Below are 27,147 nucleotides of genomic sequence, written 5' to 3'. Positions count from 1 at the left end.
TTAACAATTTATATTCGTTGCTTTCTTCCCCTCTCCTTTCTCTTCAAATTTCCCAGTGACCCAGTCACACTTTCTTTCACATTGCAGACATAACTGATATCACCCCTGCTTTTGTTCTCCCAAGTTATAAACAAAACACACCCATTAGGCCAGAAAACATTACTAGTACAGGGAAATAAAATACAGTCCAGAAGAGTAAGTTTTACTGCTTATAAGGAAACGTGCTAAGTTTGTAGTAGATAATAAAGAGTCTTTTATAATATACAGGAAAACTCAGATCTAGAAAAAATGAAAAATCTGGTAATTAATATGATATTGTCATTACCATGATAAAAAACACAACACAATATAGATCATGGTACTACATGAGATTGTTCCATTAAAAAACTGAACATGTAATATTTCTATCAAGTTAAAAACAAAAGAATACAGTGCTAGAATTATCCCTACTCCAAGGAATGGGACAAACTTTCAGATGCAGAAGTGAATTTGGCAGTGCAAAGAAATGTGAAATAGCCGGGTTTCGTTTTTATTATTTGCTTCTTGAGGCATTTTCAGCCATAGCACTTGTGTGAAAAACTACTACTAAACACAGCTTGGTCCAAAAGTGTTCTTTACATGATTTTTAAAATAAATTTTCTTCACATTCTTAAGCAATCGAAAATTAACAATCACTGCTTCTTGTTCAGAACAAATAGTATTGTTTCAGTCAAAACGATGAAACAATTTTATTTATTGTTCTTAAGACTTACTACTTCATCTGTTTGTTCAAAAAAGGCCCAACAGTATCCTATTTGTGTTGAATCCACTTCAAACCTATATAAATTATCTACTTGAGATGCTTTTATATTAAAAACAAATAATGTATTTTAAAGTAATTGTACAGTTCATTAAGTAACAAATTTTGAGCACAAATGGAAGCCAGCAAAACTGATCTAACAGAATACTTTTTCCCCTCCTTATTTCCTCGAAGAAAATGCCATCGTTCCACTTTATAGAGAAAACAATGCAAAACGTAGTATTCCTGATATCATGTAAAGTACTTTAAGCAAGTACTGAAACAATTTCTGCTTAAAAAAATAGACGTGGCTTGTGCTGAATAGGATGTTGACTTGACATAGCTCAAAAAAATCTTAAATCTATATATCAATACAGAAATGGCTGTAATTCTCTTGCTAATTTGAATTGTTTCTAAACAAGCTTGTTTTTAACGTGCATTCCAAGAAATTAAAACTTCTTTTACTTGGCATTACCCCGCTATTTTTCTCTCCTAATTCTTGCTAATTGTAACCCAACTTTCTGATTGTGCAATTTACAATGTTATCTCAAGAGAAACAGTTCAAGGAAAGAAGTAACTATTTCTTTCCTTCCTAAAATAGTTACACCAGAGTAAAAAATGTTCTCTGCAAAGAGCTCTTACTCCCTCATCTGTCATACATCTTAGACACATAGACCTGTCTCAGTATGCACTAGCATTTGTATATTTGACTCTGAAATTCATCAACTCTATACAAAAAAACAGATACATTTTACATGTTTGTGTTACAAACCAATCAAATATACACATCTTCTATACTCTTGCATACTCCTCAAAAATAATGAGTACTCCCTAAGCAGACCTATTCCCTGTGAAGTGCTGCAAGTAAAGGACCATTGGTCCTGCTCTGTGATTACACTTCAAAAGCAAGATACAATTCCAATGTACCAAAACACAAATGAACTCTAATGACCAACACATTCCTCCTCCTAAGGAGGATTTTAAGATTCCTAACAGCTCAAATGCATTCTTCAGGGCTGCTTATCTCCTGAGCATTTAAAACGCAAAATGGATAGAAGAGGACTGCAAATTTATTATAGGCTTTACTTGTCTTTAAAAATTTATGTGGGTTCTCAACTGCTCAAGCTATTGTAAAAATTATTCACCAATTGATTTTGTGCATTTCATGACAATAAAGCGACAATACAGTTCCAACAATTAATCTTTCTACACACAGAAAGCTAAATAATTTACACTGTTCCTTAGGCTAACTCTAATCATCAGTCTACAGACTTTATCGGGGTAAATAACTTCTTTTCACCCTTAAAAACACAGTTTTTAAATTACAAATTCTGCTGTGGCTAACTTTCACCAGTTACGATATTAGGAAAACACTTGATTTTGCAATGTGGTTAGCCACTGCTCTTCAGGCTTCCTTTCCACAGCTCCACTTAAAATAGCGGACAGACACAAAGGGGGAAAAATTAGTGTTGTTTGCTTCTGTGTTCAACTCAAGATTCAAAACAAAACTCTACTTTCCCAGCTTTTACTTACTACTCCATTTTGGCTTCCACAACGTGCTCAAAGATATTAAATCAGAAATACTATTTCTAAGCAAAGTGAAATACTGAAAAGTTATAGGGAAGCTTGCTTTGTGAAAGCTATTTAGATCATCCTAAAAATACTGATACCACACAAAAGTTTTTCCTTTTCCAAGATAGGATCTTACTAGTAAGAAACTGAATGCACTTACTTGCATTTCTTGTTGGGTCCTTTAGTCTATATATCAGCATGTATGCATTTGTGGAGCTGTAAAAAAAATAAAAGTAATTAACTGACCTTATCAGGTAAGACAATGTGACCCCTCACAAGTTCTTTTTTCTTTCCCCATCCCTCTTCCCCCTCCCAGTAAAGAACTGGGACATACATATGTTAGAGCCATATACTAACCAAAATGATTTTTCAGAAATATCATATTACACTTGATCTGAAACAGGTGTCAGCATAATTTTAAAACTACTTCAATCATTCATCACAGTCTTTAAATCAGCATGTTAAACACATGCATCTTGATCATTCATTTGATTATACTAAAACTGACCAGAGTAGGGCTAACCTGGCAAATGCACTGGAGTAATAACCTCTGCTTCCAGAAGATCCACCATATGTTTTCTTAATATCTTCCTGAGTTATCTAATGGGAGATTAATAGAAAAATTATTTGAGAAACTTGAAATTATCATTTATTCTCATGAGGAAAACTGGCTTCACTCAATTAACACGACATTAATCATTCTAAATTACTTAGTATTTCATATCTGTTTATTTGCTGAGTGCAAAATACATTATTCAGGTTCTGGATTGCAGCAACATTTATCAACACATTTAAGACTTGGAAAATTTCAGCAGACCTACAAATGTAGGTCTGTAACCCAACAACTACTCTTCACGTGTACTGGAAGACAAAATACCAAACCCGGTGCAGTCTGTATGCAAGAAAGGGCTTCTTGATAAACCATCCCTCTCTTAGCACTGAGATCTTACACAATGTCATGGCATTCCAGCATTAAGCCTGCTAAGTATACTTTCAAATACTTTAAATACACTTTAACAACTGTCACAGGAGGAATATGCTATGCTTTGAAACACAGGGAAACACAGGAGAAGACTGAAACTGAAAGAAAGATTAATGACAGCGCAAATGGAAGCTCAAGACCAACTGTTCCTATCATACGGGCTGTATCAGGATACAAACACTCTAATAGCACGCCAAGCAGCTAAATTAAACCCAACAAGCAACTCTAGATAGTATAGGAGGAGTTACCCTGGAGACCAGTGGCATGTCAAGAGACAGCTAGCAAACAATACTGGTACAGTATCTGAAAATCACTGCTATCTGCATAGAGAGAGCTGTTCTTTTATTTCAAGTACAATGCAAAACTTAGGGGCTGGAGGGACAGGGGAAGAGACAGAAGAGCTGATAAACCTCTTGCCAAGTGAAATTCTAGGTTTAAATTCTGAAAACACAGCTTCATTTAAGACCGTTGAAAAAATATTACAAATTTCAATACATGGATTCAGGTATATGGATACAGAAGAAATAAAAATACTACTCTTACCTTGCTAACATGTTGATCATTAAAGCTGTACCACTGGTCATCACTGAAAGATTTGATACAGGCATAATAGTGGCCACCAGCAGCACTTCCAGAATGAACCATGACAGAAAAAAGCTCATACAGTAAAGAACTCTGAGGGGAGAACAAAAAGGTAGGGAGGTAGGGAAAAATAAATAAAAAGTAGCACACTGATCATTTTAGAAACACTTATTTCTACAACAATTAACACAAATATATGAATATTTGTATGTTGCACAACAGAGTCAATATGCTAAATGCTATATGAGAGGCACATAAATAAGAACACTCCAAGTATACACATTGTAGAAACCAGCATAAGATTCAGAAGAGTTTTTTACTGTCAAGAAAAACAAGGACAGACCAAACTTTGCAGACCTTTTCTACTATTCTGCAAGACACTTCCATAAGCTAAAGTTCGGACTTTAACATCCCCAAGTGAAAAACACTGCTCACAAGTCAAACCCATCTCCTATTCAAACCTCTCTTACAAAAATAATTTGTCTGGAAACAATCAGTCTCTAATCGGATGGAAAGATGTTATTTTTCCTTTTTCTTTAAAAAAGTTAACAAAAAATTTACCTTTTCACTGCTGATTTTAGAAATTCTTTCAGCTGCACTGTTGTTTTCAAGGCAGATTCCTTCATCAACACCATCATCATTGGAAAAGTCATTGCTCATCTGATCACTGTGACAGCTACCTTCATTCTCTGCTCCACTATCAGTGCAACTTTCAGTCTGAGGAGACTTCTTAAAAACAAGCCATGCATATTAATACTATAGATCACTTCATCACATGAAAAAGATAACAATATATTTATGAATTGAAAATACTAGGCAATAGGAGAATAGAAAACATTTTAACTCATCACTGCAGCTTCATTTGTATTTTACCACTAATTAGCCTGAGATATTTAAAGCTCTTAATTTTTCTGAAACAAAAATGTTAGAAAATTACATTTAATAAGCATGTAATGACAGAGCAAGAAGTAGCTACCCTACAAATTATTCTTTAAAAGATTCTGAACTGCCATTAAATATCTGTATTTTCCAATTTTGAGATTTAAGCAATTCCCTTGGAGTTTTTTCTTTAATCTTAGCATACGTCTCAGGTACCATTTTAAAATTTCTACAGCAGCTAAATACACACACACACGTTCTCAACAGTCTTCCAAGGAAGCATATTTAAACCTCAAGACAGTGCAGTAAATAGCTGAGATGAGAATCCGTAAAAGGGAAGATACTTAGTGAATATACAGTATGTTTACACTAGAGTTGCCATTTCCAGATGAAACCACACTGTATTATCACCTCCATGCAACCAGAAACAAAGGTTTTATTTCCCTGAGCTGCTCAGATTTATTTACTCCTCAAATGACTCATCTTAAGGAACACATTACAGATACACATCCACATCACAAAATACATAATACTGCATTTTGAATGACTGCTCTCAGAAATAAAACTTTATTTTTCCAAAAAGAACAATTTAGAAGTCATGTTTCAAGATTCCAAACAGTAATTTGTCATTTTTGCTACGAAAACTAAAACCAGATTTTATACCAGTGGGAACAAAGCAGAGTGAAGTATTAGAAAAAGCATGACCTATACAAAATAGTGGGAAATAGTCTGATATTAAAGACTTAGCACTCCTTCAGCTGGCTTCATGACGCCTTCTAATCTCCTTTCATTGATAATATTTGCCTGAATCTATCCGCATAGCCCACAGCTGCGTCCAACAAACTCCAGTATTCACAGCAATGAAACCTCCTCTCTAGAAGGAGGTTTCTTCCTGTTACTAACACTTTTTTCCTGTTAGTAACTGCATTTGATCAAACTCCTCGATCAGTATTTAAATGTCTTCAGCATACATGTATACAGCAATTGGTTTATACCAAGTATGAGCCTGTTCCCTTTATTACTTTATTCAAATAATTTGTAGTAGCAGATAGATTACTAATACCCTTCAATACTCTCAATTTAATAAGACATTAAATTCAACTGTATCTAAAATTTATATAGAATTGTCAAATTCTGTAAGTCCCCATTAACTGGAACTTATTTGATTAGAAATATATTAATCAGTCAAAACGTTTTTCCATTTCAATTCACTAGGAAGAGCTGTGATACGGGAGTAAGGCTGAATAATGATCCATTAGCTTAAAAGCAAGTGCCAGCAGCACTAGGAATGCGGCTTATTTGGTACCATTGCTATTAGCTAATCCTCCTTCTGTTTTTCTAACAAATATAGTTGAGATATTTTGGCCCAGTTCTATTCTCAGATTAATGATCAGTTTTATTTAACCTACCACTAACATGGAGATGTATCAAATTACTTACAAGGCATCTTCTACAAACCAAATATTTTTATGGGGCCTCCTTGTACTACATATAAAATCTATTACTTCTCTTATTTCTTCCCTATAAATAGGAAGATATTTTTGGGTAAACACAACAGTTAGTAAAAAGACACCAGCAGAGCTCTGTATTTGCTTGTTTCAGAGCAGCCTTACAGCTTGTGTTTCTAAATAGCTCATGTGAATGCACGATATGAAGTCAAGCAACAACTGAATGTAAACATGCAACCTTGTCATGATCAGCAAACCCATTTCTTTTCAAACTAAGAAAAATCCCCACAAACAGATTTTACAAGTTCAAATAAAACGTTGCCAAATCCGAAGAAAACTTCAAGTGGATTAATAACATTGCTAAAATCAACTTCTTAGACTAATATTTTTAATTTACTTTTAAGGGAATACAAGAAAGCTACACAATTCTAATTGAACTTTTTACCTCATCTTCAACATCAATGAAAACATTCATGTCTAGCTCCTCAGGAAAAGTCATGCGATCATTGAGTTTAATTCTGTGCATAGTAGTATAATCAAAGTCAAATCTCTTGAGCTGCAACGTCAGCAGATAGGGAAAATGGAGGAATCTGAGGCCCTAAATGAAACGGAGTTGAACAAAAAAAGATTTCATCACCATTGTCAGGATCAGTATTTGACAAATAATTTAAACAAATTGTCTGGACAGCATTTACCTTTCTTGCATCGCATTTCTTCTTGCATCTTTCACAAAAATACTGATTAGGGCCATCAAGAATCTCAGGCTGAATGAAAGCATGCAGTGCTTCTTCCTAATAATAGAATAGATGGTACCTGATTTTTAAAACCACTTTCTATGTGTGCATAAGCCAGAATGATAAATTTACAATGAGACTGCAATCAAATTACTCCATTTAAATCAACAGTCAAAGATTTGAATGATAAACTTCATAGAGACAGACAAAACCAGAGCAAAAAAAATTAAGACCAACTTTTCCGCTTAGACTAAGGGTAAGCGGTCAAAATATGAACAGTAATAAATTATTCCTGAATAATTTCATTCAGCATTTGATAGATCCACATGGTCCTGATTTTTTTGCACATCTTGTAAAATAAAACTTATTCCTGTTACTTTGCACATCACATTCAGTTTAGTCTGTATAATCAGTGTTTCACATCTGTATAATTAAGCTTAATCAGTGCCACACATCTGTATAATTAAGCTTATTTGAAAATCTCTTTTGGCCCTACCATTTAATATTTGAAAGTAATCAGTGAAAGTTATCAATAAATCCTCATTGCTCAATCGGAAGACACTCTGCAAAGGGACTTAAGCTATTTTGGAGAAAAAAGGTTCTTCTTTTCCCCTCAAATGAAAAAGGCTGAGGGGGAAAAGAAGGAATTTTTGTGTATTACTCCCAAAGGAGTGAAAATCATCCATGGCCATCTCTTATGAACATATAACAAAAAAAATGAAGTAACTGACTAACCACAATGAGCTAGGTCCTTCAATAGCTGCTTAAAAGATCTGGCTTAAGTAGGTGTTATACTTTCTCCTTAACAAAGTATAATCCAAAAAAACCTATACCTCCTCTTAATACAGTTGTCAGCAATAATATTGCACAAAAAATTGTACTTTGAAAGTTGTTCATACAAAACCCACCAAAATACTGTGATGAACACAGTATATTATTCTACCTGAAGATTTTTAGAAGATAAAACTTCTAATCCAATTAGCTTGTAAGCTGAGAGGAGACTGGGTTTCTGAACTTCAAATGGTACTTAGCTTTCTGTTCACCTGTGGAGGTTAAAACTGAAATACCATTGGTATACTCGGATGGTCAGTTTAAAGAGAAGAGGATCAACACAAAATGTTTTGAAAATAATCATCTATTATGGAGCACAGATGTTCCCCAAAATAGCCCCTGGGTAAGAGGGGCTATGCAAGCTATAACCCTCCTTAAATACGGTTGGCAGAAGCGCAAACAATTAGTGCATTTCGACTTTTCTACAGATACTATTTACAAAACAATGTGTTTTGTTGTTCCTGTTTACCCTACGTTTATAGGTCTGTATCTCTACCAACCTCAAGAAAGGACTGATGCATGATGTTTAATGGTTTCTAAAAACATGTCCCTGAATAAAGCAGTACTGAAGTACTCATACAATCCTGATATGCACACTGACAAAATCCCAGTGCCCGAGTATGCCTAATGAGGGTAAAGTATACTACATGACATGGACTTGAGGGAGAGAGGGCAGGAAGAAAAGAGAGAAAGCAGGGGAGACTGTGGGAAAAATCAGAAAAAAAATGATTCAAAATGCAAACCTTAAAAACATACTGAATAATTTTAGAATTATTTTGTATTAGAAAAACATTATTTTTCTCAAAAGCTCTTCAATATCCCCATTTATTTGAAAAGTAATATATATTTATATATAAACGCAATGTTTTAGGTATCTACATTTTTGGCAGTACACAATGTCGAACAGTGGGATAATAAACTTTACTTGGCATTCTACAGATTAACCTTAAAGCTTGTATATCCATTCTCTCTTTTTAGAAAGTAATGGAAAATCACTTACCTCTAACTAGAGTTCTTTGAAGGTAGTATCCTCCTTAGATCCCCTATCTTGGGTTGTGTCGCCTGCTGCAAGTTCCCATAGGAGCTGACTAGCAAGGTCTAAAAAGTTTTACATTCCCTTCTATAAGCCCTATTAGCGCATGTGTGAAGTTTTGGATCTCTCACTCATACCCTTTTACCTATACCTACTGAATCATCACCTATGGATCAATGGAGGATACTACCTTCAGAGAATTCCATTTAGAAACAGGCGATTTTTCCCTTCTCCAAAAGCAAGTATCCTCCATATCTCCCCACTGTTGAGGACTATAAAAATAACATCTGCTATACGTAAGACAAATGCAGGGAGGAGAATCAACTGAATGTGATCAGAATGCGAATTCAAAATAGCTCAAAAATTGAAGCATCAATACAAACTGCAACAATGTAACTCTCTGTGTAACAAAAAAATCTTAAAACTGGTTTCCTTATAGTACTGTGAACAGTGATTTACAGTACAAATATCAAATGTCACTGAAAATAATATTTTCTTAGTTCCTGTGTTTTTTTTTACAAACATGTATTTTTAAAAAAATCGTTGCTATAGACTTCTTCCCCATCAAAGAAAATAATTTCAATTTGAGACACATGTATGATGCATTGTTAAATGCAGAATGCAATTATGAAATGAATAAAGTTTTCCTTTTCATTAATAGGTCAAAAAAGTCTCTTGTTCACTGAATAAAAATGACAACAAAAATCTTCACTTGCTTTAGTGAATATTTCTACATATGAGTTTTAAAGGTGAAAAGGGAAGCCAGTTATAGAAGCCAATCTCTGTAAATGGAATTGCAGCCAAAATATAGTTTCAATTATTTGAATCAATACTAATAAATTTAAGTGTAATTTTAAAGGTTCCAAAAGATTTTACTAGCTTATCTTTTTTGTGTGTGAGATCAATATTCATCATAACTAACTCTTCAAAATTGGGATTTGAAGATTTAAAGCACAAAATATTCTGAAGCTACAGTTTAATCGAGATATGATAGCTCTTAACAAAATTCCCATTAATGACAGACTATTGCTGCTTTAAAAAACAGTGCCAACATACTAAATATGAAAGGCACAATTATTTTATATACAATAAATAATATTGTTAAACAATCACATATTGGGTAATTGGCATAAAACCACCTTTTCCCAAAAACTGTTTGACATAGTCTCTTTCTCAAATTCATCCATATCACAGATAAGTTAAGCCACAATAGTGATATTTTACTCTTTGTAATGACTTTTTTTGGGAAAAAGGAAAAGAAATAAGTTCATAGATATACTAACTACATGTGCTTGCCACATCAGCACCACTGGAGCAAAGCAATAAAGAATATGGATGTAAACAGGACTTTGTGTTATTACAAATTGCTTCTTAAAAGCATATAGTATTTAAGAAACCTCAAAAATACAGCAATAACATGGCTAATAAACTAAAATTCCAAGTTAATATTCTGTTCTTTTACTAATGTTTTCAATAATACTAGGAAAATTTTGCAGATGTGCCAATAGAGAACAGCACAAAGAAAACTTGGTGATCTCACAAAATATCTTAGGTAAACTCTGAGAAATTTATCAAGAAAATTGATGACTGCAGCCCTAAGGCAATAAAATTGCACTTCCCCTCCCCTTATACATGCACCAGTAGGACTCATTGAAGGGTGAAAGAAAAAAAAACAAAAAACAAAAAAGCAAAAAAATCTTCTAGAACTTGCTAGCTGGTTCACTGCACAAAGACGAACACCCCAAGATGGAGTATCTAGGATGATACTTACCACATAACAAATTATACCACTGTCGCATTATGTATTCTATGTGTGTATGGATGCACTATTAGTCAGCATAATAGTACACACCACGCTAGCAAACGCCTGGTTGGAGCCGTAGGGCCGGATGACCAAGGGAATATCCAGGTAAGTGTCAATTCTCCATCCTTCGTAGCCGCATTCTAGACATCTTACATAGTCTTTCAGTTTGCCTTGATACAGCTGATTTATAAGGTCGGCCTGAAACAAATGTTCAAGACAGCTTGAAACAAACTGAACAGCACAGATTTCTCTTCAGTTTTACAACAAAATGTCTTTTCAATCACATTTTAATTGCACACATGCACATTTAAAATGTACTATCTTTCTCCCACCTTAGGGAGAAGCGGCTTGAGCTGAGAGAGTCCACAATGCAGCCTATAACAATACTGACAGTGAGTAAAACCCCACAGGTATGACACACTCAGTTTCCACTTCAAATAAAGAATTAAGTACCTAGACATCAGAATATTCCAACTTTTATTTGGAGAGTGAAAACATAAGCAACAGTCTCAGAAAATGCTTACATGATAGCAGACACAATCGCACCTCAAAAAAAGATACAAATGACAACTATTATAGACTTCAAATAATCTGATACATGAAATTCAGAGCTCACCTTCAAACTCATTATCCCTAAATGAGCAAATACATCCCTCCAAGAAGTTTTGGTACAATTACCTGTTCTGTTTGCTTCCACTTCTGCTCCAAAGCATCAAACATGACTCTACAAAGCTCCTGCACATCATGCTGTTGCCATGCTGTTAAAAATGGAAGTTCAAGAAAGGTAAATTGACTGCAAAATTACCTGTAGGCAAAGAATTCTTCTTAAAAAGCTAACTTACTTTCAATTCTGTTCTTAAAATATTTGCTGTATTTCAATTCCACAAGAAGTTACCTCTCAAATGGTTAAGTTGGAGCAAAGAGCAGCCAACTTGCTCACAATTTATTATACAAGTGAGGGTTCTGTCCGTAAGCATATGTAAATACTAAGTAAAAGGTAATGTTCCAAGTTATAAAATAAACTGGCCTTGACTTGCTTCCCATTGCATGATAATTCTCCAGAATTCAAATATATTTCCTTGTAGCATAAGGACACCAAAATCCAATTCCTTCCTTACCATCATGCAAATACTCCATACTTCCCTTACTGCATAGTAAGGGAAAGTAACCAGCACATGATAGGACCAGACACAGGACTAGTGTAGATGTGTTGAGCACAAATACAGTGCTTGGTTCTATGGAATTTCCCATATTATTTCCTGCTTAACTGGAATGTGCATTTAACAGTTGTACTTCAGAAAAGATGGAAGTTTCTCATATACTTTAAAACAATGACCTTTAAAATAATGACCTCTCACTTTAAAATAATGACCTTAACCGGATTACAAAAATGTAGTGTTTTTTTAATTCATTTGCCTAAAACCAGCAGAATTCATTTCTTTAAGCGTAAGTATCCACTTAAGCTCCATTATTTCTATCGAAGTGGATTGCAATTCCACTTGTAAATTATCTGAGTATTTTTCTATCAACAGCAGCTTAGGCCTCTAACAGACAATGGATGACAAGAAAACAGAAAACCACATGAGCTTAAGCTGCTTATTACCTTCACTACTATCCCATCCAAAACTCCGGGTTACATCTGTTGTTTCAATTGCTCGCTTTTTGCTGGTTTGCAGTAAAACAAATAGTCTTTGAAGCTGGTAAGGGATGCTTGTCACTGGATCCTCTTCAGATTCTTCAAACTCCCATCTATTTGCAACATAAGATATGTGAAAATTAAAAATGCTTTGAAAGTAACAAAGAGACATTTTAAATCAGCATTTCAAGAGTTTTGCTAGATTTGCTAGACAGAGGGTAACTGAAACTGTCTCAGGGAAAGTTAAGGTAATTTTTAGCTTCTTTTCATGTCTTGTAGTAAACTACAATACTAAACACACTCACATGTATCAATCTAAAATATAAAGAATTTGGAAACCATCCACTGCACACATGGGCATGAACTGCACTTAGTTTCAAACCTCACTGCATGTTTAACTCTGAATACAAGAGCTTTCCTTTAAGAAGGACATATAACATACTCAAATACTCTGGCAAAACTTGATGATTTTTAAGCAGCTATAATGTACAGTAGCTTATATAGCTTGACTAAGTTTTAAAATAAGCGAACTTTTGCTTCAAGCAATTTTCTCCAATCATTTTCCTGCAGTTTAACCTTTGTCCATACCACTCTGTCCACTTCAGGTTTCAATATCCAAACAAGAATGTTTTGACATGACAAATTCATACAGCTCTACTAACACTTTATACCGGGATGCATGTAAGAGATTTTACTATGAACCTAAGACGGAGTTTTGATCATACATACTCACTTGTATAACGCATTTCTAAATTCAGGAGTCATGAAAAGTGTTTGTAGAAGGCTGTTCAAGTAGCAAGTCATTGCTTGATTTACTAGTCCCACATAGCCTATAAATAAAAATAAGATTAAAATACTGTGATAGAAAATTTTGAGAATTAAAATACATTTGACTAGAAAAACAATACTGTGATCTTGTTTACATAAGCTGTATTCAGCTCGTCATTAAAAATGGTTTTGCATTGTAAAAATTTTCTTTTCTACTTGCTCACTTTGGAGAGGAGTAAAGAATGAAAGTTTACATGTTACATGTTTCCTTGAATTACATGAAGCTGTTTTAAAGATGATTAATTTTTTCACAATAATAACCAATAGTTTATCTCAATTGCTCAATCTAGACATAGGTAATACCATGAATATTTTTATAGCTTTTACTAATTTTACTTATGAGTCCAAAATCTACTTTGAAAATTACTTTGCATTCTAGCTTATTGCCTGGACTCTCGATATCCTACTTCAAATAATTTTTATCTCTATTGGTTTGTACAATCATCTCAACTATAAATCAAAAGTCTCTAACATGACCAAGCACTTTCTTGTGCTGAGAAGAAAATCTTCTTCCATAATAATCAAGACGGCTGCTAAAATCAGCTTCTCATTTTTATTAGCTGATAAAAGAAATTATTTACTTATATTAATGTATCATTTAGATGCTAATTGTCTCCATTAATCATGGTTGAAAAGCAGCATTTACTACAGCATAGTGTAATAAAGAAATGAAATATGCCTTTTATATTTTGAAGCTCAATAAAACTAAATACTAAAAATTCCACACTGGTAATAAAAAGGCAGCCACTCCTTGCAAAGCACAAAGATCTTCTGTGAAGAGACTAAGTTAGGACACACATTTTATACCATTTCAAGCTAAACTGCTTCTTTTTTCATATCTATATTTAGCTATGTGGCAGAAAAACCAATTAAATGAAAAATAGCCCCAAAATACAAATTAGCATAATATTTCCTTTGTGCCGGCTCAAAACATCAACATTAATTAACAGCTGGTTGTCATACTACTCAGTTATAACTTAATGGGCACATCATACACCATAGTGTTATGTGTAAGTATGTGCAAGTGCAAAGCACAGACATTTTTGCATCAGGCAAAATGTACTGTATGACCGATGGTCAAAAAACGGGCAGACAAGGATTAAAAGCATCACTAAACCAAATGAGTGAGTGCTGGTAAAGAATATGGACAAAAGTATGAAACAACACAGAAGAGTATGAAGCTCGAAAGAGACAGTCCCAACTAAGTATTTCATGCTCCTGATATTAAAATCCTAGAATTAAGCAGCTGGCAATCTTTAGGCACAGCTGCGTGGTATTTTGGTAGAGCATAAGAGAGCAATAAATATCTTGACAACTCCAAACAGCTTTTTTCCCCCGTGGCCTCCTACTCTTTCCCCCATGTCCTCTTCCTTTTGACAAGCATTTACTCTACAGTATTTTGGGCCAGCAAAGGGAGAGGAAGTCAAGAGCATAAGGCAGCTGTGCCCAGACTGCAAGAGGTGGCAGCAAACATTGCCTGATTGGGCAGAGGTTGTCTTCTCTTCTGCACAACAGATGCACCCAACCAAATGGGATCTGCCCTGGCAGAGCTTCACTTCCCTTTTCTGATGGAGTCTCAGCTTGCCCATGGGAAGCCAGACAGCAGAGTGATGAAATCTCTTGGGGAATCACAGGACAGGCAGAGAAACAGTAAGCAGGGCTTACACGAGTGAGATTTGAGTAACAACTGGAGTGCAAAGATTTGGGAACAGATCCTGTTTAAAAGTGTGTTAAGTATTCATTAAGCTCTTAGAGAAGACACAGACAGTAGGATGGGTATTTTTTAAATACAACATTGGCTACTCAATTTGGGATGTGGTAGCAGAATATTACAGAAAAGGAGATTCCCTGACATTAAGACTTTGAATTACATTGTCACAAATAAGAAAAAAGTGAGATTTTCTTTTTCCAAAATGAGAAGATTCTAGAAAACATGATTTTTTAAAAAAAAAAGAATTATAATTTCTTTCAAAAATACTAACAACTCTACTGTTTGAAAATATGCTTAAATAATTACAAAATAGTATTGTCTTTACAAGATTTATACCTGTCTCAGATTTGCTCAGGACTGAAGAATAAGAGTAGTTTTGACTGACGTAATCATTGGTGCAGCCAACAGAGCCTTCTCTTGGAAGAGGGCCTATGAATCTGTCTTGGGTACTGTCATCTGTTGTACCTGTCTCCTCCTAAAAACATAAATATACATACTTTATGCAAAAGTTAAGCAATACTTAACTGAGACATCTTTGCTCTCACAAGAAAATAATTTTGTTAGCATATCACATACCAAAAGTTTAAGAAACCTTTTAGGACAATAAGTTTACAGCCACATGTGTAACATATATCACTTCTGCTCTAAAAACCCTCAACTCCTTAAAATCTATTCTTTTAATTAGTGGAAGCAAATGCTGTTTATACAGTAATATATTGCTGCTTTTCTAATCACATACAGTACTATATAATGCATACAGACAAATCTTGCAGACAAGTCTGCAGCATCAGTTTAAAAGTTACACTTAGCACTTTTGCTCTGAGGGGGAAAAAAGAAAAAAACTGGAAGCAGGCAGCAGTCCTGTCAATGCAAGATTGTCCTTATTGAAAACTGAGTAGCCTATTAACTTTCAAACATCCAGAGGAAAATCATTAAGTATATGAAAAATTCTATTAAGATTTGTCTCTAAACAAGATCAGTTGATTACATAATCCTAGAGAACTACTTGTAAGAAGTATTACATAAGAAGTTAAAAAAACAACAATAAAAAGTGACAGCAAATGATTACTCAAGGAAAGGTATTCTTACTTAGACCAGCAAGTATAAATAACTAACCTAAGAAGGAGATCCGATTAGAAGTTTTCTGAGGATTACATGTAACATGAAACAAAATTTCATTTCACGTTAAGACCTTATGACACAATCAATACTTCAGAAACATCTTATCCTCCCATCCCTGCAATAGCTTACATAATTTCACAAGGCTTTTGCTTACCGGCATCATACGAGGCTGTTCACCATCTTTGTCTGTCAAATACAGAAAGTTCTTCTTCCCTGACTCAAAGCCAGCATCAAGAATACTCTTGTCACTGTTCTGCTCTATTGGGGTCTGTTAAAAGAAAATTACACATCTTTTAAGCCAAGTTTATGTGCAATTCTGCATGTTTTAGAACAAGAGAAGTTGAGCAAGCATCAACATGACTTGAAGTAAAAGTCTAAAGTTTTACAATATCTATTTTAAGGAATCTTATGAAGCTTTCTATAGAAATCCATAGGATTTGCATAAATTATGCCAAGCTGGGTTTACAAAAAAGCACAGTGATTTCTCGTCTTACCTTGTACTATAATTTAAGCAGATAAAAAAGCAACCAGCAAAGTCACTACATGTCATGTCTCTTAAAATGTTTCTCACCAAAAAATCCATAGGAAATTAGGTTAATAACCATAGATGATATTAAAAATACTGAAGAGGGAAAGTAGAATGACATGTGAACAACCACAATTTCCTTTGCTCAATGTCAAATAAGTATATTAAGATAGCATTTGAAATTAAAATATAAATATTACATAAAATAAATTCAGCAAGTCAAGATAGCAATGATAGCCCGGTCAGCAAACCTATTGCTAATTTTTACAAAAATTAAATGAGAAAGTTTAGCAGCACTGTTATGAAGCACTATGTTCTATAACACGGAGATTTGAGCATCTGCTATTAATGCAAACTTTTATAAAAGGGGGAAGAGGTGGGGGACACTTACTGTATCAGTTATGTTATCTCCATTGCCCCACACTAAATCAAAAGTTCCGTTCACATAGCCCACTTTTGAAGCCACATCTTCAAACAGCCTTTTAAGCAGGGTGGAAGCTGGCAGATTTAAAGTAATACGTTCATTTACTGTCTTGGAATTTGTGGTATCCTGTACTATGCACAGCACTCTGGGCTCCTCAGCAGCACTTTCTATCTGAAATGACAGCAGATAACAATTCAGTGAGTAAAACTAACATTTTAGAGTTTACTTGAAAAAAGACAAAATATAACCTCAATGACATGTAGTATACTTTCTTTTTCTTTAAAAAAATGGATTTAAGCTTGCTTTCAAATACAAAGACACTTTTAGTTATGGGATATCTCCATAGAAGCACAATTCTTTTCCACAGGATAATGAATTTGAACAGGTGAGGCAGCACATACAAAAATAAGCGCTCCAAGTTCTGCAGCAAACTTCAGCCTTGAAATTCTTAAAGAAAAATCCATCCCTCAAAAAAAAACACTGCTTCAGACCAAGAACAAGCTTCCAAATTATGGATGTTCATATTTTCATATTATTCATTTTTCCCTTTAGCATGCAAATAAGAGACTGATCAGGTAGAAACGTTTTTGTGACTCCTGGGAATGCAAAAAAAATCTGCAAACTTCTGATAATTCTTCCCAAAATATCCAAAGGATCTGGATATCTTATATTTGAATAATTATTCTAGAATGTTAAAAAATAATATTTAAACACAGGTCAAACAAAGTGTGAGATGGGTAAAAGGACTAGTCATAGTCCTCAAGGAGTCAGCCACTTCAATTTGTAATACAGAGAAAACATTAGTAATGTCTATCAGAACACTGAAATGCATGGCTGAAATCCATGGCTCCAGTCCACGGCTCCACAGCATAAAGTCTTGAAAAACAGACAGACCCACGATCTGTCACTGCTATCTACAGTCAATAAAAAAATAAAGAAATAGCAGGAACTATGTTCATGCTAAAATTGAGAATCATATTGCAAAAATATGTTTTTTGTAAACCTACAGAGAAAAATTACAATGACAACCTAAATAACATTAGCAGTCTTCAGATTTCTGAACAGTAACCTTACAACACTGCAGAGATGCTGCAGAGTCCCTTAGAAGAGTTCTTACATAAGCAAAACTTTCAATGAGAGAAATGTTTTAGCTGTTTCTAGCACATGCGAAAAGTTTTTCATTTGAAACTCAACTCCTCGTCTTATCGCCCTTAAACCACCCATGCCACAGTTCCATTCTCTGCAGAAAGCAACCATAAATTCAACTGCACACTTTCGCCACCATTTTTGATAGTGAATCAGGAATGACTAATATTGAAGTTGCTACAGAAAATAAGTCAAAAAGATACTAGAACTGAAAGACTGGGAACTACACAGAGAAAACAGACTAAGAAAGCAAATTATAAAAGATCACAGAAGATTTGCCTGTTAGGTTGCTGGATGTTCCAGATCAGGCAAATCCCCACTTGCTTGTTCACACATACAATTCTGACAGACCGAACCGGTTTAACTCAAGGTTATTATGGCAGAAGATACTAAGCCAGCACTTATGTTCTCAGTACTTAAAAATTATTCATAATAAATACACGAAGCAAAAATAACTCAAGAACAACTTTCCCTGTAACAAGCATTCACATATATTTTTTGAATGAGAACACAAACATCTTTTCGTAGCTACTTTACTGTAACTGCAGTGTAAAATGCAACGCTAGCAAGTGACAGACCTCTGAATTATTTTGACACAGACCACTGCAAAGCTGAATTTGCACAGCAAACCAAACACTTTAATTACATAACTGGATATACTATAAGACACGCTTCCATTTTTCTGACTAAAAGCTTCGGAGGGCTACTAAATCCCACACTAATATAAAAAGCACATGAAGGGAGCTGTGAAGCTTCCACTGTTAGAACTGCATCTAGTGCATACATAACCTTTGTATTCAAGAACATGCACAAAACTCAACAGCTCATGCTCATGTTAAGAATTAATGAAAGCTACAGCACATGCTGTTACTGTGTATCTTAGTTATAACTTCATAAAAACTGATTTCATCTGTCTACCTGTGAAAATTTCTTCTTCATTTCAGCAAAGATACTTTGTCTGCAACTCCAAAACATATCCTATAGTGTATAAAAACAAAATTAACAAATAATAATTCTTTAAAACAGTAAAATTACTTTTTTCCCCCAGAAGCTTCTATAGTTTAAGAACTATTACTGAATTTTAAACCACCATGCACAGAATAACTTTAAGGAAACAGAATCCAAACAATACAACTATACAAGTTTTCTATTGATATGGAGTTTAGTGTTTTTTTTTTTTTTTTTTATAAAACATCTAAATTATTCAAGTTTAGAAGCAGTACTACATAAAGTGTTACTAAGTTTTGATATACTACAGATATTTCATAAAGCTTAAAAATGGTGTAATAAAAACATCCAAACAACATTCCAGGAAATAAAGTCATCCTAACACATTCCTTCATTGTGTTAAAAATGCCTTTAAATGCAGATGAACATTTTAACCTCAAATGGCTCAAACGCAAGATTAACATATAACTAATTCAGTTTGTCATTACTTAATTTTAAAGTTAGCTAGTTTCATTTGAAACTCTTCCTTCATTTCAGAGATATTTTCTCATATTAATATATGATGACATCTTGATATATTCAGTTTAAGGTAAAGTCATGAAGTTATTGCCTTTCATCATTTCCAAAGCATTCAGAGTCTGCCTTAGCTTTTCTGTTGTGCTACCGAAAACGCAACAATAAATGTTATCTATGCAGAGCTGCTTGTCAACTATAAACAAACATTACATGAACGATTTTCTGAATCTGCGACTTCATTCTTCGCATTATTCCAGAAAAGAAAAAAACATTCAGGAAAAGAATGATCTTATTTCACATATTCACTCTTAACTGTGTAACTGCATGTTCTATAGCCACCAAGATCACTGCAACATATAAACTACTCATGTAATCTGTAGCAATGTGGCCTGTTTGCAGCTGTAAAAATAGCCATAACTAGATCAAAATTTCACAATTTAACTTATGTCAGCAGAACACCAAGTAAGGACAGCTTTATTGTCCTGTATGCAGAGAAGAAAAAGTTCTAGGCTTGAAGTTCTAAAAACTTAAGATTAAAAATGTGTCTAGTAATTGCTTTCTTCACACACTAGCTGGTAATTTCAGTCTTAATAGATGTTCCATCAAGAATTCCAAGGTTTCATTGCTATCAGGTTCTGCTGCTCTCAACAAATAGTTACATATACCTTGATGACCAACTTGAAGGTTAAAGTCCATTAAACACAGTAAAAATCAGCAACTCTACATTATGACAATCATCTGCATACTGTGCTTTTCTAAAGAGCTAAGTCTTCCAACAGGCCTTGGAGCAGGCAAAGTCTGAAGGACTTTGGCCCACATTTCCTCTTCCTGCAGACAGGTAAATTAAGTCTGGTAAACAAGGGGCATATGTAGCTTCCAGGTGTGCTGTCTCACTGTGGCAGGTGGAGGCAGGGGGAATGCTCCAGGCATCAAAGCTGGACAGAAATACATACATTTCACTACTATTCAGAACTAAGAAGCAAGCAATAACAACATTCTTATTTCCCAGTATAGAACTGCTGGAAGATTTTCACTTTATTTCACACTAAATACATTCTGCATGGCACAACTTGATTTTCATTACACCATTTAATGCATCATCCAAAAAACAAACTTGCAAACTATATTGCTTATATGATGTTCGGCAATGAATAGCCTTCAATTGCTCGGACAGGACAAACTGCACATAAACATAGAGGTTCCCAAACCTGTATATGGATAACAATGTGCTGGATCAGACTTGCATATGAATTTTTGTAATAAATAGAAAATTGTTAATCATATGTGGACCAACACAGATAAAATTTATTTTCAGACAATAAAAGAGTCTCCAAGATCTTAACACCTATTTCAGTGTAAAGCTACTGTAAATAAAATTTGAAAAAGGAACTGAAAGTGAAACCTAAATGTTATGTGAACTTTGAGCTTAGCTTTATCTGATGTTTCTGTATATAGAATACTTCAAAAAGGCAAAAACACCAACATGAACAAGTAGGTAGAATCAGAAGTTTCAGGTAAAGAGTTTAAACAGCTGTGCCAAGTTTGACTGCTAAGTGAATTTAATGGCTTACTAAGACTTAAAATAATCACCAATACAGAAGTCTCTAAATGTTCACACCTTATAAACAATTCTCATAAACTAGTGCGATACTGAGGAAAGATCACAAACAAGTGTCAAGAACATGGTCAACATCATGCTTCCATCTACAACATGGCTTGCTGATTAAGCCTAAGATAGCACTTCACAGCCTTCATGTAGCATCAGCAACCTGATTTTGCATGAAATGTACACAACTCAGTACTGCCTATCAACTTCCTGTTTGGCAGACTTGAGTGTGCACTCTGGATCTGTCTGATTGCATGCATATTTCCAGCAATTATAAATTTAAACTTAGTGGCCTAAACCACAATAGAAGCAGTTTTCACTAGATGTTTTAATTTCTGATATACTGCTGCATAAAAACGCTCATGCACTAACTATAATTGAACTGACATGAGGTTTGTTTCAACTCTTCAGCAACACCAAATCATTCTTGGATGAGTTCCTTGAGGACCCACAGCTATACTCTAAGAATCTCTTCATCTATTCCAAGAGTTTCCAGTTTGCTTATCAACAAATTTGATTCATAATGACAACAGGACATTCTGCATGAAGGCCAAACTTCTTCCACACAACCAAAATACAGAGAGGAAAAATAAGGGGAGAATAATGAGACTGATCTAAATTTCCATCTCCACTCTAGAAACTTCTTAGAGCTCACAACTCCCTTCTCCCATTGGCTGAGCTGTCCATACTTTTACTAAGCCTTTTTTTTCAAAGGATATCTTCCCTAAAGGAGGTGAGAAGGTCACTCCCCGGGGAAATAAAAGAGGGAGTGCAGAAGTCCCCAGAATGATTGGAGCACTGAATAAAAGCTCTCCATCATTTTGCATACTACTATAGTTACTAAGTGACCCCCTCCCAAGAAATTGACTCATATTTGGCTGTGTTTTAGAAGAACAAAGCAACCTCTTTTGGAAAGATAGAGCTTACAGAACTAATTCTGGGAATATCATGAACTCTTATTCAACACAGGTGCCTAATTGCAGCCTAGTTTTAGGTAATCAGGGAATTAGGAATGCCTGAAGCAAAACACATATACAAAATAATATCCTATAGTACACCTGTGGTAAACTCAGTAAACCATTTTTCTAAAAATTAATCTTAGGTCTCAATAAGCAGAACAATTTTCAGTTGTTAACTTCATATTTATCTTGTGCTTTCACTCTCCTAGAGATAAAATGATTTTGAACAACCTTTAGATAACCATTTAATTTTGCATTAGACAATGTGTAGTATAAGATTTGTGTATACTTGAATAATATATTTCATCCTCAAACTCAAATTTTGTTATATTTAGATACACTTCACACAACTCAACAATAGCCATTGGAATCTAGTGCCTATTATTACTGATAAGGAAAAATATTTCATTTAGTCTAATGCCAACTGACATTCAAGAATACATATGTTGATTCTGGCTTGTTTTCTGATCTCTGCATCTTCTCCTCAGTTTCCTTTCTTTCTTGGGGGGGGGAGGAGCAGGCAGCATTGCTAATTTATTAAGTCTGCCTACAGACCTTATAGAATAATACCATGCAATTCTGGTAAACCACTTCCAGGTGTTTCTTTTCCAATCTTGATACATATACTACATAATCCGGTTAACAGTAAAGACTTAGACTTCACTTATCCTTCCTGCTCCACATAAAGGAAGTCTGCTCAACAAAAACACAAAACTACCATCTACAATCAGTCTGCATTACAGTCTGCATTAATATTTTTACTCTTCTTTTGAAGAGTAAAAAGGATCTAATGATCCTTAAGAACACTGAACCTAAGGCCAATCTTTTATCTTCCTTCTTTGCATTAGGTAAGATGGACAAAATATATTTAAGATAAAAGCATGGAAAAATTATAGAAAAGTGTGGCTTTGGGAACTTCTCCCCATTTTTAATATCACTTTTGAAAGAGCAATGAAATTATTATTTCAGTTTGGCATGACTGAACAGAGCAGGTCTATATTCACTATCACTGCTTATCAACCTTTAGTACTCATTTTTCTTGTTCACAAAGATTTGATAAAACCTCATCACCACAAATACAGGTGGAGAAACTCTGAAGATGTAGTAAAAGAGAACCTAGTTTTGCGCAGAAAATTTATACACAGATAAAGATGTGTTTAGTATTTTTAAAAAGTATTTTAGCAAAGCAACAATATGATCAAAATAGATTCAGGTAGATATGTAAAGCACAAAAACAGGCTATCCCAATTATGCTCATCATTAAAGTCTGATTTCAGCCTTGTAAACTCTCATGCATATGTTGCAGTTTACACAAGCAATTTGTTTCATTGTTTTACTCATATACTCATGTGCAGCATTAGATCCAGGTTACACTGCTTCCTACCACTTCAGTGTATAGCATTTAGCTATGCCTTTCATAGTATACACCTTGTATTTTAAGAATTAAATTCATCTCCTATTGATATCCAATATCACTGTAATTAAGAAATTATACATTTATTCAGTAATATGAACTTAGTTGCATACTTTGTTATCTTAACACACAGCAAGACATGACTGAATTTACAGTGTACTAAAAACACTCAACACTTTTGAGGCAGCCTAAAAGCTTTGAAAGCAGATAAGCTTTCAAAGTTATAGAAAGTTATATATATAACTTATATAAGTTATACAAAGCCTAAAACCTTTGAAAGCAATAATAGCAGTATTATTGCTACATAAGCAGTGAAAACTTGAAAAAGAGGCAGTCTTGCTCCCATCTGCTTATTTCCACCCCCACTTTGTCCCCTTTCTCCTTTGGTACAAATGGTCATATAGAGCTGGCTCAGATAGCTAATCCATGTTAAAATTAATCATTTCTGGATTTTTTTTCAGTGGGTTAGTTTTAACCTTAAGCAGTCCTCTAGTTTCTCAACTGGATCCTTAACTCTTCTTAGGAATGATACAGTGGTATCACAGGGCAGAATAAGTGTTTTAAACATTTATCATAATACAGTAGTAATAGATTATTAGATATCAATACCACATAGTTTTTAATCTCCCTTCTATATACTCTATACTGTACTTTTACTTGGATCTGAATCAGCCTCATCCTTACACTGTTTCATTTAGTTTACATCTTGTTTTCATCTTCTTTAGTATCACCCTATTGTCTTCCTTCAAAAATCAAAAAATATGTAATATCAGAATACAATGCTTCACACTGTCATCCTACAATCACATCATGTATTTCCTACACAGTCACGGTAGGAATGGATGTGACTTCAAGCTTATTCTTTCAATAAGTGTCCATGAACTTTAATCTATAATACTTTCTTAGGCAAAACACTTGTGCTCCTGCTTAAGAAACAGAGGTATAATTATGAAGGTATAACACTGCATGCATGAGGAAAGACACAAATGATGCTTCCCTCTATATAAATTTTATTTATAAATGTACAATAGTTCTAATTTTAAGCAACTATATCTGCTTTTCAAAACAAGTGTTAATTTAAATCTTTTGCAAAGGTATTGTCAAGAGATCAAAAATTATCAATAAACATATTTGCCTCCTTTCCTTGAGCTCTTGCAGTATTCCCCTTCCAATGGATGTAAAGCTAACAATTTTTTTGGTATAATTTCTAGACTGAAAATTTGCATGGCATATCAAGCTTATTTCTTATGTAACTTTTAGACTTAGAGCATTCATCAAGCCCATAGAATTCATACACGTTTCTTCATGTTATTTAAAAGGCTTTCACTACATCTGATTACAGAGAAGACATTTCATATTCAGGCTCTTCAAGAATGTTCCTCTTGACAAGCAAAGAACTTCTTGACCACAGTGCATTTCCTTTTAAGGGGTTCAGGTTTTACATCTACAGACTAATTTACATCAAAGAAAGCATTTTGCTGAATTACTGCACTACAACCAGTTCTTTTTTTTTCAGAAAACATCACAATAACTTTTAGCTTGGCTTTTTCAGAAACACCTAACGAAGACTTGTACACTGCAGCCACAATCCTCACTTAGCTCAATCAAATGATTCTTCTTTTGATTTTACCCCTTAATTTTTCTTAAATGGACCAACATTCTCTCTCCCAATCTTATTTCATCTTCTAATGCTGAGCAAGTTCATTTGTTCAATACAAGCAAAAAACTGCAAAACATCAACATAGGAAATACCATGCCAGAAACTGCGGTTAGTGAAATTGCAATCAAGTTGGTTACCATTTTACTTGAAAATTTACAGGAAAGATGGAAAGACTTTCTGGGTTTCCCCTCTCTCCCCCCCATGAACAGTTAGCTAGTTCTACTCAAAACAACATTATTTTTGAAAACAGTTTTGCTCAAGTTGGGAAATATGCAACAGAACACAACAAGCAGCTCACATGACAGCGTGCCATATTTAAAGGATTCATCCTAGCCTTTGATGTCAGCTTGAAATTTCTACTCTAAGTATACAAGAACTTTTCAAACTGAATTAAAGCTTGCATATATAACTCAGTCACTCTAGGTTTCTAGAGATAAGTCTCATGTTTTCATATACATTCACACACACACAACATTTTCAAAAGCACGACTGCACAGCTACATTTAAACTATACGTATTTAAAAATGGCAACAAATGAATTATTTAAAAAAACAAGTGTTGCTGCACACTGAAATTCCAGGCTAAAGACAGAAAGCATACAAGACATGGCCAACGTATCACCCTGCAGTTTAATACTGACAGATATTTGAAGTATTTCGTCTCTGCAGAAGAATTACCAGGAACACGTTTCAGAAACAGCATGTGAGCGCACAAACAAATAAGGATTTAACTTATCATAATACAGTATGCATTTGGTTTAGCAAATTTAATCATTATCAGTCCACAAAGCAATAGATATAACTGCAATTTTGTTTGCAGTGATATTCAACTTAAATTCCACCAAAAGTTTAAGTGATAAGTTATTGAATTGTCAGATTCTGCTAATGAATAATAACTTTAGCTAGCAGCATTTTAAAGACCAGGGTTCCAGTAGCAAATAACTGCCTGTAATGCAAAATCTTTCCATCAGGTGATCTGAAAGTACTATTAGATAATTACCCTGATTCTCTTTCTTACACTACAAATCAAACACAAAGATACATAGAAAGGGGAACTAATCAACAAAGTTTACTCCAAAAAAACCTTATTTGCTAGGTCAAAAAAGTGGTCAGTTTCTCTCCTTGTTGCAATGGTGCCTTCATGCTTTACAACAGAGCAAACAAGAAGTGAAGCCTGGAAAAACTGTTAAGTTATACAACTGTAAATACAAGTAAAATCTCCTAAAACACTGGAATAGAATGAAGACAGTATCTTCAGCATTAAAAGAACCACACCCGTTTGCTAAACTGAATTACAAATTAGCTTACTCGCATTCTTCTTCTAAAGAAGTTAAAGCGATAATCATCAAGAAGTATCTTTTATTTTTTCAATGCAGAAGATTAAAATGGATTCATTAGTGCAGGGATGAAAGGACTCCTATTAGCTAGCTGTAAGAGCAGTCACACTACCTTTCTTAATTTAATGGCACCAAGTACAAAGAATATATATTTGTTATGATGGTTTTACTTCTGAGAGTCCATGCTGGGACATGCTGAAAAAAGTCTCTGTGGAGCATTTACAAAGGTAACAACATAGGCACAAGATCATAGCAAAACAATGCATTTTATACACATCAATTCTAGAGGTCTGTGCAATACCTTTTCAAGTCAGATGCACCTCAGTTTTCAATAGAAAACTTGGTAAAATTTACTCACATTATCCAACATATGAATCTTCCTCATCGCTTCTGTTACAAATATTTTATTATCGATATCTGAGTGAGCATCATACATCATAAGCTTGAGAGCTACTTTAGAGATGCATACCATGTAACAAAGATAAATTTTTTTTCTAAGATATGAATATGATTATGGCTGAACACAGCAGTGTAACTATTAATATTTTCCATCCATGGAGGCACGCTATTATTCTCTACCAAAAACAATTGTAAAAAAAGTATTATACCTGCAATCTCAGCACCTGTCAACACAAATATATTTGCATACATGCATGACCTAAAGGCCTGTAA

At 34.3% G+C, this 27,147-nt stretch overlaps 1 protein-coding gene across 1 annotated transcript in view; it reads right to left on the bottom strand.

The window, feature by feature from the left end:
• USP47 (ubiquitin specific peptidase 47) overlaps positions 1 to 27,147 on the bottom strand; it is a 42,170-nt gene that overhangs the window by 12,884 nt on the left and 2,139 nt on the right. The window contains exons 2-14 of the mRNA XM_026034786.1: positions 16,858 to 17,061; positions 16,095 to 16,208; positions 15,155 to 15,293; positions 13,013 to 13,109; positions 12,247 to 12,392; positions 11,322 to 11,401; positions 10,692 to 10,841; positions 6,937 to 7,032; positions 6,687 to 6,839; positions 4,476 to 4,643; positions 3,876 to 4,007; positions 2,874 to 2,950; positions 2,511 to 2,566 (exon numbers count right to left, since the gene is read on the bottom strand). Of these exons, the coding sequence (XP_025890571.1) occupies positions 2,511 to 2,566; positions 2,874 to 2,950; positions 3,876 to 4,007; positions 4,476 to 4,643; positions 6,687 to 6,839; positions 6,937 to 7,032; positions 10,692 to 10,841; positions 11,322 to 11,401; positions 12,247 to 12,392; positions 13,013 to 13,109; positions 15,155 to 15,293; positions 16,095 to 16,208; positions 16,858 to 17,061 (1,612 nt within the window). The remainder of the gene's footprint in view (positions 1 to 2,510; positions 2,567 to 2,873; positions 2,951 to 3,875; positions 4,008 to 4,475; positions 4,644 to 6,686; positions 6,840 to 6,936; positions 7,033 to 10,691; positions 10,842 to 11,321; positions 11,402 to 12,246; positions 12,393 to 13,012; positions 13,110 to 15,154; positions 15,294 to 16,094; positions 16,209 to 16,857; positions 17,062 to 27,147) is intronic.

Source organism: Nothoprocta perdicaria, unplaced genomic scaffold (assembly GCF_003342845.1).
Source record: "Nothoprocta perdicaria isolate Ctin4 unplaced genomic scaffold, notPer1 scaffold_15, whole genome shotgun sequence".
NCBI lineage: Eukaryota > Metazoa > Chordata > Aves > Tinamiformes > Tinamidae > Nothoprocta > Nothoprocta perdicaria.
Note: the sequence above shows the minus strand (reverse complement) of the source record. Positions and strands in the feature narration are given on the sequence as shown.